Source organism: Aptenodytes forsteri, unplaced genomic scaffold, assembly GCF_000699145.1.
Source record: "Aptenodytes forsteri isolate BGI_AS27 unplaced genomic scaffold, ASM69914v1 Scaffold511, whole genome shotgun sequence".
In the NCBI taxonomy this organism is placed as follows: Eukaryota; Metazoa; Chordata; class Aves; order Sphenisciformes; family Spheniscidae; genus Aptenodytes; species Aptenodytes forsteri.
This window is the reverse complement of record NW_008794707.1, coordinates 125,398-142,787: the sequence shown is the minus strand read 5'-3', so window position 1 is coordinate 142,787 and position 17,390 is coordinate 125,398. Positions and strand designations below refer to the sequence as shown.

At 37.0% G+C, this 17,390-nt stretch overlaps 1 protein-coding gene across 2 annotated transcripts; it reads left to right on the top strand.

Moving 5' to 3' along the window:
• The first annotated feature begins 6 nt into the window (after positions 1-6).
• Positions 7-17,174, top strand: APIP (APAF1 interacting protein). 2 transcript variants are annotated; one of them, XM_009273659.1, is made up of 8 exons: positions 7-58; positions 5,732-5,832; positions 8,843-8,891; positions 10,194-10,311; positions 11,405-11,540; positions 14,339-14,506; positions 15,055-15,177; positions 16,424-17,174. In XM_009273659.1, exons 1-7 carry the CDS (start codon positions 23-25, stop codon positions 15,152-15,154), a joined length of 708 nt encoding a protein of 235 aa, XP_009271934.1. In that variant the 5' UTR covers positions 7-22; the 3' UTR covers positions 15,155-15,177; positions 16,424-17,174. The 2 variants fall into 2 exon arrangements, with proteins under 2 accessions (XP_009271934.1, XP_009271935.1); XM_009273660.1 differs by lacking the exon at positions 15,055-15,177.
• The last annotated feature ends 216 nt before the right edge of the window (positions 17,175-17,390 follow it).

Below are 17,390 nucleotides of genomic sequence, written 5' to 3'. Positions count from 1 at the left end.
CCCTCGCCACCCGACCGGCGCTATGGCGGCTGCTGCCAAAGACCACGACGCCGTGCAGGTAACAAGGGGCTACACGCCGACCCCACACGCGGCGCCTGCCCCTGAGGCCGCGTGGGCTTTAAAGGGGCGCAGGGTTTGGCAGCGGGGCTGGCGCACACGCCTCGTTCCGGCAGCGTCCCCGTTAAGCAGCCGGAGGCGCGAGATGTGGGGTTGGACACCCCGTGCCTGGAGGCGGGGCCGAGCGCCCCAGGGTCCCCTCTCCGGCTGGGAGTGACTCCTGGAGGCCTGAGGCGGGACACTGAACTGGCAACGGCCCTGCCGGCGTGCCCGGGCCCTGCCGTGGCTACCGGTGCCACCCCTGGTGCTGCTGGCGGCCCTGCGCTCTGCCCGCCGCCTGGCATGGGGCACTTTGCGTCAGCTCCAAGATAGCAGTTCGCAATTGCAGTTGTTGAGGCTATTCTTGTAACCTTAGTAATTAGTAACCTTTGTAGTTACTAATTAGCAGAGAGTATAGAGATGTTATGAAATTTACTACACTTCCCAAAATGTTGCCAGCTGACAGTCTGGCTGCAGTTACAGGACTTGCGGACCTTTTTATTTATTTATGGTAACTCGGGCGTTTTTTAGGTTTGTTTGGGTTTTTTTTCCGTGTTTGATTGTTTAGGGGTTTTTGTAGTTTGGTAACTGTTCATTATTATAAGTCATCACAACCTGAACATGAGTTGGCAGTGCTGTACTTCATCAAATGAAGCAAACATTGTGCTAGAGCGTATGGGAGCATCACCTGGACGAGGCTTGAAATACCTGTCCTGTTTGTATGTGGAACTGGTCAAGAGACCAGCCCAAGCACCAAGAACAGTGTGGACCAACAACAGGGAGAGGAGAATCATCGGCAGACTAGATAATGTGACCTGTTAGGAAAGAAGGAAAGAATCTGCTTAGTCAAAAAAAAAAGAAAAAAAAAAAGAGCAAATGGAGTTGTTGTCTTAATACGTAAAATGTTGTTACAGAGATGAAAGGGAAGGATGTCTTCTTTATGTTCATAACTGTTTGGTAAGAGACAATAAACTTAAGTTTCAGCAAGCAAGGTTTAGGTTAGGCATTAGAAAAATATTTCTAACCTGGGACAGTTAAACAGATTGCTTAAGGAGTTTGTGACTCACTGTCATTGGAGGTTTTAAAGATGAGGTTAAAGCAGGAGCTTCCAAACCTTGTCAAACTTGCCCCAGGCTGCTGTCTCCATCACTTCACCTTCCCTGTCTGCTGCCTCAGAACCACTACCGCTGTCTTGCACCTGTGTCCGTTTCTCCCATGCTGCCGCCACTGCCTCCCCATGCCTGGTTCTGCAAGTCCAACACCAACTGGAAGCATTTTCCTGTGGCGTGCAGCCCCCTGTAGCAACTGCAACAAGATGCAAGTGGTCTGTCCGTTCAGAGGGGCTGCATTAAACAAAGGCTCTGCTTGCTGTGATTCTAAGGGCCAGGGGACAGTTGAGGGACTCACAAAATCCCAGTTTCCCTTTGCTGAAGTCTTACGGTCTTACTTTAGACCCTCAAGGATCACTCAGTCTTCAACTTCACAGTCACTGTGGTATCGGGGTGGGGGAGATAACAGGGACAACAGCACTTTTTTCTTAATGTTTCAGCAAAGCTATTGGTACTAAGTAACTACCTGCCTACCAGTTTTGGTATGTGCTACTTATTTTTCGCTTTTGTTCTCTTTATTCTGTGGGTGTTAACAGAATGCCCCTAATGTGGGTTCCTGCTGCTAAACAAACGTTTCTCTTGGAAATGTCCTTTCACGGGCATAAATTACTAAGCTGAGCAGTAGAGCAGCTAATCACTTGTCATTTTTAAAAAACTATTAAAGCTTCTAATTGCTACAATAAAAAAATTCAAAACATAAAAAAGGCACACCATAAATGATCAATTTCAGTTGGAGGTCTGTACTTGCTATAAAAATTGACAGTCTGAAGCTTTTAAGCAGAGTAGGAATCCTCACCACATTGCTTTCCTGTCTCTTCATTACAATTATTTCTTTTTCTCACCTAAAAAAACTCCCATTTGCATTATAGAATCCTTGTATGGTGCTGAAGGTGTTGTAGAAAATAAACTTTTTTAAAGGATCATGACATTGTTTGTGCTACTTTGGTTTATTTGACCCATTTCTATGCTAAAGACAGATTTTAAACAGAAATCTACCAGCTTATTAACAGCACTTTTCTCACTTTATGTGTGCAGTGTAACACAAATCTGTTTTAACACATCAAACTTATCACTATGCAGCTATTCGAAGAAACCTCATCATGATTTACTACCCATCAATATGAAATATCAATGGTATGATTTCATCTATGCAGTCTGTGCTTATTTCTGAGGAAAATACATGATTTCTAAGCAATTTATGAAAGGGACATACATATTTCAGGCACTGTTTTCTTACTATAATATCTTAAAATATCCACATTGTAGTTCAGTTTTACACCTTTTGAAAATTGTCCCCAAAACCTTTACAAATGTGTTTGTTCCATAAGTAGCCTGAGTCCACCTTGATTTCCATTATATTAGATCCACATTGTTTTCTGGGGTTTTGGGTTGGGAGGATGGGTTTGTTTTGGTTTGTTTTTTAAATCATATTAGGTACAATAATTTGAATAAAATAGGAAAAAGCTAATTTTGCTTGAGCAACCACAGTCTTGCAGAATACAATAATAATTTTTTGAAATGATTTGACTGCTGGAAATATTCTAAATTTTCAGTGAATACTTTCAGTCAGTTTCTGTTTAGAAATTTACCAGCAAATTTGTTTTCAAAAGAATAATTTTATGGATTGAAAAAGTAGTCATTTCTTTCAGTTCATGGAAATTTGTGGAGTTTTCCTTCATACCTAACAGCATGTAGAAACTTAGCCTAAGATGGTAACAGCATAGCAGCAAAGAAGCTAAATTGTTCATGTTAGCTGTATCAGAAAACTAGTGGGCCAGATCCTGAGTTGGAGATATGAAGGAAGAGATAACCAATGGCATCTGTACTTCAACTTAAAAATCGAATTTAAAAGTACTGCTAATTGAGATTTGACAAAGAATAATCCTGTTGAGTTGCCTACTGCTTTCACACATGTTCACTCCCAGGCTTTTTACAGCAAGTACCCTTTTTTAGTTATGGAAAGAACTGTCATTTTTATTATCAGTAATTTTAAACATGAAATACAGTAATATTTTTGTTTAGATAGTTTATGGCTATAATCAGTATCCACTGATCCTGGAACAATACTGTTAAACTCTGAGGATTGATTTATAATCCTGGAATTCTTCAGAAAAATAGTCAAAATGCCTTTATTATATTTATTTTCATATGTTTTTGATGAAAGTAGCTTCTGCATTTGAACTTTTAAAAATTGTTTTTAATGATTTAAAGTGGTGAAAAGCACTCATGTTCTTCCATGAATATTAATTTTGCAGTAGATGTCTAGATTCATCAAACAAGGAAAATATGAAACTGTAGGAGTGTTATAATCTAGATTGTTTTATGGCTGTGTACATTCAATAAGTAATAGCAATATAAACTTGTTTAATATAAGCTTATTCCATCAAAAGTAGAAGAGAGAGAATTTTTCTTTGAAATGAAAAATACCGGTGTAGTACATAGGTTAGAAATAGACAGTGATACCACTTTGAATAAGAGTCAAAACAGGATGCTGTGGGACTCAGTTTTGTGACGGGTGAATAGAAAAAAATTGTGTACAGCCATTAATTCTGTATAAATAAATCAGAACAAAATGGGGACCCATAATTTACACATACTGTGTGCTTGTTTTGTATTTGTAAACATACAACGCGTTAATTCAGAGTCACAGTACATTTCAGAGTCAGTAGTATTTGAGGAATGTTTAGTTAGAGTGTACTTGATGTATATTACTATTTTTGGTGGCGAAGAACTGGAAAGGAGTGGTTTCATTTTCAGCTGTGTGAATGGGGAAGATTTCAGATTTTTGTCACTGTAAATGTAGGAGTTTGCTTATTTGGCCTAGGGTCTTTTTCCTTCATGTACTCTTGTATATGTTGTTCTATTTGTTTCAGGTAATGTGAACTGATGAAGGTTCAGGGTGCTTTAAAAATCTTAACTTCTTACATAAGTTTCTAGGAGAGCTGGTTAGAGTCTTGTTTCTATCACTTGAAATGAATAAACATGATTTTTTAATATATTAAAAGAGACTGTAAATAATAGAAGCAAAATCAGAGCAGGCAGGAATAGCATCTGAACTAAATCCCAGTTCTTTAAAGATAATCGCTTCAGAAACAAGTGCTATTGAAGAATACGGTGCTACACTATATAAAAAGAGTTACGTGAGAGTTGGCTGCAGTAGCAGGGGACTGTATTTGGTGACCTAAGGGTTTAGCCTTCCTAAAACTAATCCATTTTTCTGTTGAAAACAATGCAAGGAGCACATCTGCTGTGCTTAATTGCTGATTTCTGTCACACACCATATAAGAAACAAAACCAGCTGTATTACTGTGGTAATGTAAGTGGAAATCTTACCCCATCCCAGGGAGATAAATTGGCATAAATAAATTTACTGCTCTGTTTCTCTACTGTTTAATTCCTTACTTCATGGGAATTCAACTTCAGTTGTATCAGGATCTTTGTGAAAGCACATATGATTTTTATTTTTACACTGGTAAATGGGGGAAGACTTTGGCATTTTATTCTCTCAGATAAGTTGAAAGAAATACTCAAGACAACATGCAAATGCATAAATTCAAGCACACAGCGTGAATTAAAGTAGCATCTCACAGTTTTCTCTGTGTATACTGGTTATATTTCTCATGTAAATTATTCCAACATTCGAAATTTTTAATTTTCCAATGTAGTACTCAGTTATCAAAGACTGCTACCTGTTAGGTACAGCTTTCTTAGTTTTATATGTTCAGTATAGAGTAATGTTTAGGATTTCCAATAAATAGTTTTGGCTTGAAAAGCCATTCTGGTTTAGATTAACTAGGAATTAATCTCTGACACTACAGATACCTTTGTTTAATAGAGATATAGATATATTTATTGAACTAATAAACAATGGAATATGGAAAAATTTAAGAACTTTTTTTCCTTCTGAAAGAAATATTAAAATAATGCAATTTGTCTTCTGGCTAAACTGCATGTGAGGTAACCTCACATTGTAAAAATGTAGGAATGTGAAGTTCATCAAATAATTGTCCTATGTTTTCTATGGTATTTTTCACTGCTATGTAAAAGTATGATATAACAGAACTAATAAAGTCTGTTCCATTGAAATTTGTAAATCAAGCAAAATAAACATACAGAAAACTGATTCAATGGGAAAAGTTACTAGTTGAGCTTTTCAACATGAATAATGTTAGATGCATTTATTTTTCTTTTTTTATGGCAATAGTCTATGACTTAATCTCGCTGGTGTAATACCTGTGGGCCACTGCACTCAAATAAATTTGAGATGAGACCTTTCCTGTGAAGGATAATCAGACATGCATTTTATTTGGGGATTTTGTTTGTTCATTTCAAGGTGTGAATGGCCCCTGCAAAGTGTAAAGGGCATTGTGTAAACACGCAGTCATTTTGTAACTGAAGTTCTTAAGCATAAATTAGACTGTCATACTGCAGTATGAAAATACTACCCCTTTGAACTCAATTTCAGAATTGAAATTCTTAGGTTTGTGATGTTTCTGATGGTTTTTAATTAATTTCTTTATTTTTAGGAGAAGTTACATCCAAGAAATCTTATCCCAGAGCTTTGCAGACTGTTTTATGGTTTAGGCTGGGTAACAGGAACTGGTGGAGGAATCAGCTTGAAACATGGGTAAGTACAGATGGAAGAGAAAGAATGTGATGGTTAGAGAGAGAGAGGAGGACTGTGTTTAGTAGTTGGTGAGGGCATTTCAGTTCCATGAAAAATGTTTGAAAGTCAAGAGTGAGCAAGAATGTAGAGGGGCAAATGAACAGTACGCCAAATTTAACCTTATAGAAGGGAGGTGGCTAGTCTGAATTAATCATTGCAGTCCCTTCAATGGAGAGAGCCAACTTCAGAGAGTGATTTTTTCCCGTCCTTTTCCTATCTTTGTTTAAGGTAAATGAATTGTCTTTAAGGAACAATGCATTCCCCCTTTTTCATTTCATTGACTATGGAATTTAGAGTGGGTTACACCAGGCACACAGCTTTCAAATGCCTGTGGTTAGATGAGATGAATCCCACCCTAGACATTTTACAGGCAAGACATTTCCTTTAAGAGGGAAATTACTGTTCTACTGAGATAATTTCTCAGGACATGTTCTTAACATATAATTGTAGCAGGACAGGTAACAGCAAAACAATTTTTGGTGTGTATCCACTACTAAGGAGCACCACTTTGCTTTTTAATTTGCTCATCTCCCCCTATTCATACTTTCCAAGCTCTTAATGGAGACAGAGCTCCTCTCAGTGGCCACTGAAAAAAGAGAAGTCCTCATTCTGCAAAACACCTTGCACAGTGCCTGCAATTCTGTGCCCAGGCACAGGGTGTTGTGACACTCTAACTTGAAAGTGTCTGACCTCTCATTTTTCTGACATACACTTGCATGCAGATACAAACAGCTATTGCTATTCAAATCTATGAGAGAGATACATATCTCTGAAGTAAAGGCTCTAAATGCTAATATTTGTGCTGTTCTAATGGCTTTGTGCAGGTCATTTCACTTCCTTGCTTGATTTTGCAAGCAAAGCAACAGCAATAATAATAATGAGAGGAATGATAAGAGGGTTAATTCTTGTTTTTAAAGTTCTTCGTCTATGGAAAGATCTTTCTAGCACTAATTTCTCATCAGTAGCTAAATGTTGCCTATTTTCTTCGTCATTTCAGCGCAATTCATGTTGGTTGTGGCAAGAGAAATGGTGTCAACAGAGAATACACTAATATAGTAGTACAGTTTTCTTCAGCAGTTCTATAACTTGGTTGCTCAGACTACACCGAAATACATATTTGAGTTTGTACCAATATTGTACATGGTCTAGGAATAGTAATCTATGTGGCTGTGCTGTTTTATACCTACAGTAACAGTAGCTATGTTTCAAAATTAATAGCTATGAGGCAGGGATCAAACTAGCTTAGAATTGTTACATAGGAAATAGTGAAAGAACAACTGAAATTTGATTGAAATTCTAACAACTGGTCTTACCAGCTAATCCTAATCAGCGTTACTCACTGTGCAGTTCGTATCAACTACTCAGAATAAAAATGCCAATTTGGACATGGGGTAGCATATTAAAAATGTATCTGGAATTCTCTGTCTGGTGTCCTGTATTTCAAAGGCTGTATTTCATCATCAGATTTTCCCTTTTTGATTAATTTCTAAAAAAGAAAAAAAATTGTTTTAAGAAAAAATGCATGTGTCTCATTAGTAACTGAATTACCACTTGATTTCCCCATATGTTGCACTGTCAATCATCTTGCTCATGCAAAGGAATTGACTAAGTTAATGCAATGTTGGCAGTGTTAATTCATGAATGTTAAAAATTACAAATATGATAAAGCCACATTTTGATGTGCTTCACAGCCGTTTTACCACTACATCATCTTAAGAGTTGTATTTTTGGAAGAGTTAGAATCAGAGAATTATTTAGGTTGGAAAAGACCCTTAAGATTATCAGGTCCAACCGTAAACCTACCACTGCCAAGTCCACCACTAAACCATGTCCCTAAGTGCCACATCTCCACGTCTTTTAAATACCTCCAGTGATGGTGATACAAACACTTCCCTGGGCAGCCTATTCCAATGTTTGACAACCCTTTCAGTGAAGCAATTTTCCCTAATATCCAATTTAAACCCCCTTGGCACAACCTGAGGCCATTTCCTCTCGTCCTATCACTTGCTACTTCGAAGAAGACACCAACACCCACCTCGCTACAACTTCCTTTCATAAGGTCTCCCGTCAGCCTCCTTTTCTCCAGACTAAATAACCCCAGTTCCCTCAGCTGCTTCTTATAAGACTTGTTCTCTAGATCCTTCACCAGCTTCGTTGCTCTTCTAAGTGCTCTTGTCCAGAAATATAAACATCTCATGGTCCTTAGGAAATGTTTCTGTAACTTGACTAATTATTCACTAGATGTCTCTGTGCTCCTGAATTTAGTACATTACTGTTGAAACTGAGTAGTGATTACAATAGAGAGAGATAATCTGATTTTTTTTTTGCTATTATTGAAAATATTGAAGATACCATCTTAAGATAATTTTAATCAATTTTTTATAGTCCTTGTTCATGAAAACCTTGCAAGAAGTGATGTGCTGCTACTTGAATTTCAGTCATCTAATTACATTGAATTAGTGTTATCTTTTTATCGATACAAATAAATATATAAATGCATTAAAAACCTAAACTATGCAGTTATAACAAAAAACAAAAGTATTTACATTGTAGAATACTAGAGATAATTAATATTGTTTATAGGTAGTCTGTGGATTTTTAAGTAATAGTTTTGTCACCTGTTTTGTCATAGATCAGTATGTGCTTGCAATTTCTCTTGTTCTATTTTTATTCTGAATTCTGGGGATTTGAGTTTGGAATTATTGCGGGGGAGGCTGTGTGCTTTTCTTTGTAGGAAAAATAAGGCTGCACTTCCTACATGTGTTTCAGATCTCTTGTCAAGTTGAAAGCACAGTTTTGTACCCCTGCAAGTTAGAGATTTCATATGCACTTGTATCGAAGGAGCAAGAAAGTTATTAAATTATGAGGGGCTAGATTTGCTATTTCCTTTTCAGTGGATGGAGAGCTCTAATACCTGTGCAGTTGAACAACCCTGTGTTTACTGATTTTCCCTGTCTGTAACTTTTCTTAGGAATGAAATCTACATCGCTCCTTCAGGAGTCCAAAAGGAAAGAATACAGGTACGTTGAACTGTATTTTTACCTCAGAGATCATCTTGAGATGGATGAAAGTACCTTTGTTTAGAGTTTCACTTTTCCTTATGTGAAGTTAGAAACTTGTTATACTATTGACTGCCTTATTGAAACAAGTGAGGATTTTGCCCAGTACTCTACTAGCACAGCAAGCCAACATGTATTTCAGTGGCCAGTGTAGGTTAGTCTTGATCTCTTTGCTTTAAATTAACACAGAAGACTCTGAGATTTGAACATGACTGAAGTCCAGCTTTATTCTTTGTCAAGCTTGAATGGCTTTATAGCTGGCTGGCTACAGTTTCAAGTTACTGTGGTACATAGGTAATTAAGCATTAACACCTCATCTCTATTTTCATTTGAGTGATTACAAATCTTTGTCTTGATATTCTCAGTAAATAGATGGGCTCTCCCTGTGAAAAGGTGACCTTGTCTATCTGTCTCCTTTCCAAAAAAACCCCAAAAGATAAGTGGAGGGGAGAATGGTAAATGATAACTATTATATGACAGCAGGAATTCCCCACAATAGAGTAATATGTGGAAAGGATTTGTTGTTTTATAGATCTGAGCGTAAATGCAAGGAATCTGTTCACTGATAGAAACTTGGGGTTTCGCAGCAGTGCTCGCTGGGGTTGTTAGCAAGTAAGGCAGGCAAAGGCATAGCTTGGCAAGACTGTGGTGGTCTGTTCTTTGCTAGCAGTAGCAGCGGATTGAGCACAGTGAGTAAAGAAATCTTTTGCAACTGAATTTCCTGCTGACTTGTAAAAGAAGATTAGAGAAGAAAGTTTTATTGCTGCCCTGGACAATTCTTTGTACTATTGTGAGTAGCTGATTGATGCAAACATTCATGTAAAGCTACTAAAAGCAAGGTTTAAAAAAATAGTTCTACAAGTTAAATATATTATACGTAGGTTTAATTCACATCCTTTGTTGGTTCTTTAAGGGGGGAAGGAAAAGTACATCTAAATTTCTTTTTTTGAATCAGTTACTACTTTTCCTTTTGATCTATTGTCTGTTATTTAGATACAGGCTGTCTCCTTTCTGAGAAAATTTTAGTTTTACAAATACCTGCTTGGCTGCAGTTTGAATGAAAAGAGTACCTAATATTAATTCACATTACACAATGTCAGTAAATAGTATTAGAAGCTAGAATAAATGCGGTGCGTTACAGCACTTTTACAAAGTTAAAATCACATTCTATATTAAATATATGGTGTATATGTTTGTCTCTCTAGAAGGAAAACAAAACTATTCAGGTCATCACAGGTCAAAATAATTTCTTCTTTCTTACAGCCAGAAGATATGTTTGTTTGTGACATGAACGAACAAGACGTCAGTGGTCCTCCACCGCACAAGAAATTAAAGAAAAGCCAGTGCACACCTCTTTTTATGAATGCCTACACTATGAGAGGTGCGTAGCAAATGTTTTTAGTTCAGCAATGACTGAAACACTGTATATGCACATCAACAAAATTGAAATTCAATACCATATTCATTATACATGGAAGTTACAGTGAAATAAACATGAAACTATAAAATAAATTGATTTGCAAAGGAATATGTACAATGGAAGGTAATCCTTGGTAACATCCTGTGAGTGTCTTTTACATTTTAATCTTCTCGTGCAGCTATACCTGTGATCATCTTCTCGGCACTAATTTTTAGTGCAGTACATTAGCAGGTTGTGGGAGGAGCTGGGGGATTTACAGCAGTTTTATACCAGTAGTTTTGCCTATTCAGCAACTATGTTTTAGATCCTTTTACAACCATTGGCTGTGATCAAATGTTCTAAATTACGGCTAGGTGAAAAAAGTATGAAACTTTTCTTTTGCAGGTGGACAGTAATAGAGAGTTTTTGCTGCTGTGTAAGATTTACATTTGTTACTTTAGAAAGGATTTAGGGAGTCTCTTCTGATCTTCCTGCACAAGAAGCTTGTATGTGTACCTGAGGAAAACTCATTTCATATTTTTGGCAACATTGAAACTTTATAAGTAAATTATAATTATTGTCTACCTATCTTTTCATTATGACACAGTAAGAACAATAAATATTTTTTCAGAGAATCAGTGGATAATTGAAGAAGAGTACTAGCATAAAAAGAAAGTAAAAGTCTTTAAACTTTCGTCTCACAAATAAGTTTGGGAATTCTTTAGAATCTCAAAACTCTGATAAAGTTAACAGTGTTGCAGTCATTGCAGTATGTAAAGAAATGTAGTGTTTCTCCTTGAATTTGTGCAAGTAGTTTCTCTCCTGGAATTTGTCACTAACTAAAAGTTAACACTTTTATCCTAAGACAATCCATAATTATCCTTTATAGATGAGTAATTATCTCATACCTTTATTTAGGTTGCTGTATATTTTTTTCTTTAATACAGTAGATCGCCATTTGCTAAGATGCCTAGCCAAAGGAAATGAATGAAGTATGTGAATGAATTTTTCTTAATAGACACATTTTAAAATTAATTCTAAAAATATATTTTTTTTCTTCTTTTTCTGTTCTTAGGGGCAGGCGCAGTAATCCATACTCATTCCAAGGCTGCTGTTATGGCTACCCTTCTTTACCCAGGGAGAGAGTTCAGTATTACCCATCAGGAGATGATAAAAGGAATCCAGAAGTGTACTTCAGGAGGCTATTACCGGTACTTCTCTATGTTTAAGAAAAGAAGCATGCTATTTGATCATTTGTTTCCAGCAATATAAATAGATGACAAGTCATTTGAGTTATGTGCACTAAAGTGTGTAACATAAAGTATTAGGAATAAGAAGTAAAAAGACCTCTGGAATAAATAAATCATTGGCTTTCCCTAAGAAAGGCTCAAGCCTTTGGAAGAGATCTGAGATAAAATCTTGTAATGTCAAGGCTACTGTGATCTGTTGATCTACAGAAACAAACCAAATAAAGAGCTATGTCCTGACAAATATCTCAAGAACAGAGATGTTAACACATCTATACAATGTTAAACTGAAACTGGAGCCAACCAACATGAGGTTGGATTGATAACATACAAAATACATTTGGGTGGACTTCACATATCACTGCCTGTGCTAGTTTAGGGCATGTTAAGAGAGTAGAGGATTTCAGATTTTACTTGACAGACTTTGAAAGAAAATTCAGAATAAACAGCTCATTAAAGATAATGTTATTACTTTCAAGGATGAGCTCTGAGGTAAGTGCTGAGTTATTCCAAATTATGTGTGATGGCTTGTTTTGAGGACTCCACCCACAGAGTGTTGAATTGGGATCCGCAAACAACATTTATATAATATGTGACAATTAGATGAAAAATTGAAATGCTAAATTCTTTCCACTTTTTGATATTAATTTTTGTAACTAACTATTGCCCTTTGGCAAGGGAGCAAGCCATATGTCTTGCGTGTGATTTTACGCCCGGGCGTATTTTATTCAGTTTTGGTTGACTTGCCAGGTTTACCTTCTTGTCAGCATTAGCATTTGTATTTTTAATGTGGCAAAAGACACCCCTTATATTGAATTGTCTAACAACACTGGTTTTTAAAAAATCCACAACAATCTTCTTTTTTGGATATGCATTTTGAATTCTCAAATGTTCCTAAATGTTAGTCAGGAGACATTGGGTTCCATATCTCTGAGTTGTCCTGTGTCTTCCTGTTAATTTACCAGAAAAACTAAAGAAATCAAAGCTCCAGATTACATGGTTCCTAAGTACATATTCGTCCATACTAGACGGATTCCACTGTCTTGCCTCACACAAGGCTCCCCATTGAATTCAAAAGAAATTTGATAGTACAGAATGGGATCTTTCAAGAAAGGGATTGACAACATATTGTTTCTAATTACATAAACCTTTTCTGGAAGCTATCCAGGAAAATGCTACAGATAGGATAATCAGAAGTATTTGTTGGCCTAAATATGATCCCAGTGATGCCAGAATAGTTTTACCTTTGACTTCAGTAGAAGCAGAACTAGATCCGTAGTAAATAGCTTTGAAAGTCTCAGACTGTCCCAGGGTATTTTATATGAAGGTTTGGCTAAATGTAGGCTGCTTATATTTCAATAAAACTAAAGAGAGATCAAGTATTTAACTCATTCAGAGTCTTCTTGGGGTTTTATAGATATTAGTTCTTGATAAAAAGCTTATGGTTGAAGTTTTTTAATCAAAAAACTGATTAGTGATGAATCAGTTATGGTATTTATACCTGCTTCCAAACTCACATCCAAGTAGAAAGCAGAACCTAGGAAACCAATGGTTTGGCTAAATGAATGCTGCTTATATTTCAATAAAACTAAAGAGAGATCAAGTATTTAACTCATTCAGAGTCTTCTTGGGGTTTTATAGATATTAGTTCTTGATAAAAAGCTTATGGTTGAAGTTTTTTAATCAAAAAACTGATTAGTGATGAATCAGTTATGGTATTTATACCTGCTTCCAAACTCACATCCAAGTAGAAAGCAGAACCTAGGAAACCAATCCCTTAGCTCATTTGTCCTCACTAGTAGCAAACACTCCAAATCTAATTTTAATGATCAGAATATGTAAGAGTCAAAGTAAACCTACAAAAAACACTTACTATTTTTATAGACTTCCTTGGGAAAGCATCAGCATTGAAAACTAAGGGATGACAAGCTGTATTATTTTTACCATTGCTTTCTCTCTGTGTTTTATAAAAGTAAGTACTACTAGCATCCACTCATGAAATATCTATGTGATCTCAATGATAAATCTGAACCTGAACTGGGGACTTATTAAAACTATTTAAACAAGTTTCTGCCAGTGTTAATTAAGGCTCAAACAATGCCAAATATCCCAGTCCTCCTTTAGAAGAAACTCTTAGGCAAGTTCCACTGAGTAACATGCATCATCTTGTCTTTGGAACTGGGGTTCTCAGGCTCTCTTAAGATCACATATAGCCCACCAATGACTCCATCACAGAGAATTTATTTTTCACGTGTTGACTCTACTTTCTATTTATATGCCTTAGCAGGACAATCTTATTTCCGGGGGCTTTTTGGACTACCTAAATTAATTTTTTTCTGCTCTCCAGCAAACAGCTTAATTTCCTTCTTCATGATGTGATTCTTTTAAATAATTTAATCTGAGATAAAGCTTGTAGGTGATGCCAATACAGGATGAAGAGAGTCTGAAAAAGTTGTAAAGGGACCCCACTACAAAGTGGTATGTGAACAAACAGCTACACCTAATACATTAAAGTGTTATTATTTTTTGTGCCTCAAGTGTAGCTCAGGTATTGCCAGCATAGCATACGTTTGGGAGTGAGAGATGTTCCTGAGAGTTCTTATGTTACAGCGTGACTCACAAGAGAAGAGCGTAGAATCACTAGTGTTGAGAATTTGTTAACATCTTTACACAGTCAAAGGAGAATCTCTTTCTTAGGGAAAAGCTTCATACGTCCAAACACAGCGTTTTTTTAAATACATGAACATTCATTTTTCTTTTAGATATGATGATACACTAGTGGTTCCCATTATTGAGAATACACCAGAAGAGAAGGATCTCAAGGAAAGAATGGCACACGCTGTGGAAAAATACCCAGACTCTTGTGCTGTATTGGTCAGACGTCACGGAGTTTACGTATGGGGAGAAACATGGGAAAAAGCCAAAACGATGTGAGTACAATTTAGATATCTTTTGCCATTATACCTCAAAATCTTAATGACCTTAATGTCATGTGTATTTCCAACCCATGGACAATGATTCAGAACGTTAAGTTCTGGCCTCACTGAATGTATAGGAAGCTTTTGGGAATGAGTTCATCCATGATTCCACCGCTTGGTTTTCCTTTCATATCAATGCTGGCTGATAGGGTTGCCAACATTTTCCTTTCATATGGACAAGTCCCTCCTCATATGAAACCTGCAGGCAATCTCTGCTTTTATATGACACCTGCCAATACTGTTTGTGTAGTCTTCCCTAGTCCCATTTTTGGAATTTACTTCTTCATTTGCTGATGGAAATGCAGCAAATCAGGATCATGTAGCAAAAATGCTGGGCACTTTCCATACCGCAGTAATGGAAATAAATGATAATAGAGCTGTCCAGTCAGGCCGTCGCATTGGTGATGTAAAGCTCAAGGAAGAAAACTATTAATTTTCATAAAACATGGTAGGACTTGAGCCTTACTTTACATTTCACCTTTTTTTCCTTTTAATTTTAGGTGTGAGTGTTATGATTACTTATTTGACATCGCAGTGCAGATGAAGCAGCATGGGCTAGATCCTTCAAAATATCCAGCAGGAGAAAACGGGATCTTGTAAATGACAACAACATTTATATTCAGGTGTGAATTTATCTGTAGAGATGATCTGTTTGGAGGGAGAGACTACAGATGACACCATCACTTCAGTCTGCTTCCCCACTCAGGAAACTTCAGTATTGCACATCTCCCCCACTCTGCTCCATTACCACTGCAATTGTATCTATGCCTGAAATAATGCTCCTTTACCACACAATGCAACTTGTATTAATGTAATGTAATGTATTAATAGTTAAGTATGTCCTGTGCACATTTTAGCACCTATGTACAGCATGGAGTGCAATTGCTTTTTAAAACTAATTTGTATCAAGCATTACCAGAAAAAGCCAACAGAGAAAAAAGACCCCAGCCTAGTAAGCTAATCTATGCAGAGATGCCTGAACACCCACTTTTGTTCTTCAGCTTGCAGAATCAGGTTTGATTTCAGTCTGTCTCAGTGGTATTAGTTATATGGTGGGTTGTTTTTTTTTCCCTTCAGCAGAAATGGCTGCTTGCAATTTGATTAAGTTTCATTGATTAGTCTTACCTGTTTACCTCACACAGCAAATTACCATGACTTTCTGTTTTCTAATGTAGCAATGATCAATGTTTTGAAAGTTTTCATAACAAGTATTTTAAAGTAAAAGCACATAGATAATATGATCAGGCAGTACTTTACATGAAGGATCCCTGAAGCAATTCTCACATAAGCAATATACAGCTTGGTATGGCAAAACACGGTGGTAGCACCGTCCCAGAGTCTGGGACACTTTTCTTCCTGAAAATCTAAGCAAGTTTAAAGATACCAGTACTGAGAATATAAAGGAGTTGCTAGGCCAAAGTGGTGGTCTAATTAAACAGGATAGGCTAACTTGTTGCACAGAGTTGGCCCAACAGATAGTCCTCTCCACCCACCACGTTTGCATCAGAAGAGATGACAAATGGCTGCTCAGGCAGGATGAGCCCAGAACAGACAGGTACTTGGATCATTAGCCTTTATGCCCACAGTAGAGGAGGAAGCAGTGGGACAGGAGGCTTGCTGTCAAGTGAGTCTCTGCGTGAACAGATAGTTGGAGTGCTGCCACTGCATACAGTGATGAAGACATGCTGGCTAACACACCTGCACAGAGCTACCTCATGGCCTGCAAGAACCATTCTAAAATTGCTCCTCAGCTCCTGCAGTTGAATAGGTTGGGCTAACGTAGTGGCATTAATATTCCTTTGCCTATTTCTTATGACTAAATACCTAGTTTTAGAATATTTTCACTTTTCTCTTGTTTCTCCTATACAGGTTTCTTACATGATGATGGGAGTTCCAGATTCCACCTCACACTGTTAAAACCAGAAGGGGGTGCTGTTATACTCGGCTGATTGACAGATGTCAGCAGTCAGTTTTGACTGTTAAACAAATCCAAGAAGAAAAGGAGACTTAAAAGAAAAATGCTGAACAATCATTACCATTTATGAATCCTGTCAAATGCTACAGTAGCAGGAATGAAAATTCAGATGCAAAAAAAGATTTTGAAAAAAGCTATGGAGAACTAATGTGACATTTTGTTTGCGTGCTTTAAAAATTCATATTTCAACAACCTGCATTTGTTGATCCTGCTCTACTGCTACATCATTTAACTTGTTCTAGGTCTCCATTTCTGAAAGTTATAGTAGTCTTTATTCTTGGGGGAAAAAAGTGAGGACAACCCCTTAATTAGAAGTTAGGTATAAAGTTTAAAGCATTGTTTGAACTGTTGATTCATTCATGCCGTGCTAATAGGATTTTTTTTAAATTAAGCCTGTAGCATATGTATTTTTAAATTCTCTTAATTGTCATTATAATGAGTGGGAAACACATAATTTTATAGCGTGCATTTAGAAGTTGTTACTGAGAGACTGCTCTGGGTCTTGTCTGTTCTTTACTTCTTTAAATTCATTCACTTTCAATAAGATTTTGTTTACTACAACTTTAAAATGGCTTTTTATGACCTATGATTAGCCAGCCTAAGGTAGATTTAATCAAACTGCTCATTAAAATACAGTCTCAAATATTTATGTATCTTAGTGTCTTCTTTCAAAATCTCCTGGAATGGCCCCCAGTGGCATCAGTCTAAGCCTTGATTGACCAACTTTCTGATTGAGTCTCTAGTCCCAAGGGTGAATTGTGACAGGGTAAGTGCCAATTGACCTTGTTTTCTGCTAGGGGCCATGCATTCCCACCACTTCCCCTTGCACCATCTCTGGCAGTTTTCTGAGCTTCTGTGAGG

What these genes read in the sequence shown, in the direction of transcription:
- APIP (XM_009273659.1), top strand. Translation starts at nt 23, where the DNA reads ATGGCGGCTGCTGCCAAAGACCACGACGCCGTGCAG. An exon ending in AAGACCACGACGCCGTGCAG is followed by an intron (nt 59 to 5,731) that starts GTAACAAGGGGC and finishes CTTTATTTTTAG; the next exon opens with GAGAAGTTACATCCAAGAAA. An exon ending in GGAATCAGCTTGAAACATGG is followed by an intron (nt 5,833 to 8,842) that starts GTAAGTACAGAT and finishes AACTTTTCTTAG; the next exon opens with GAATGAAATCTACATCGCTC.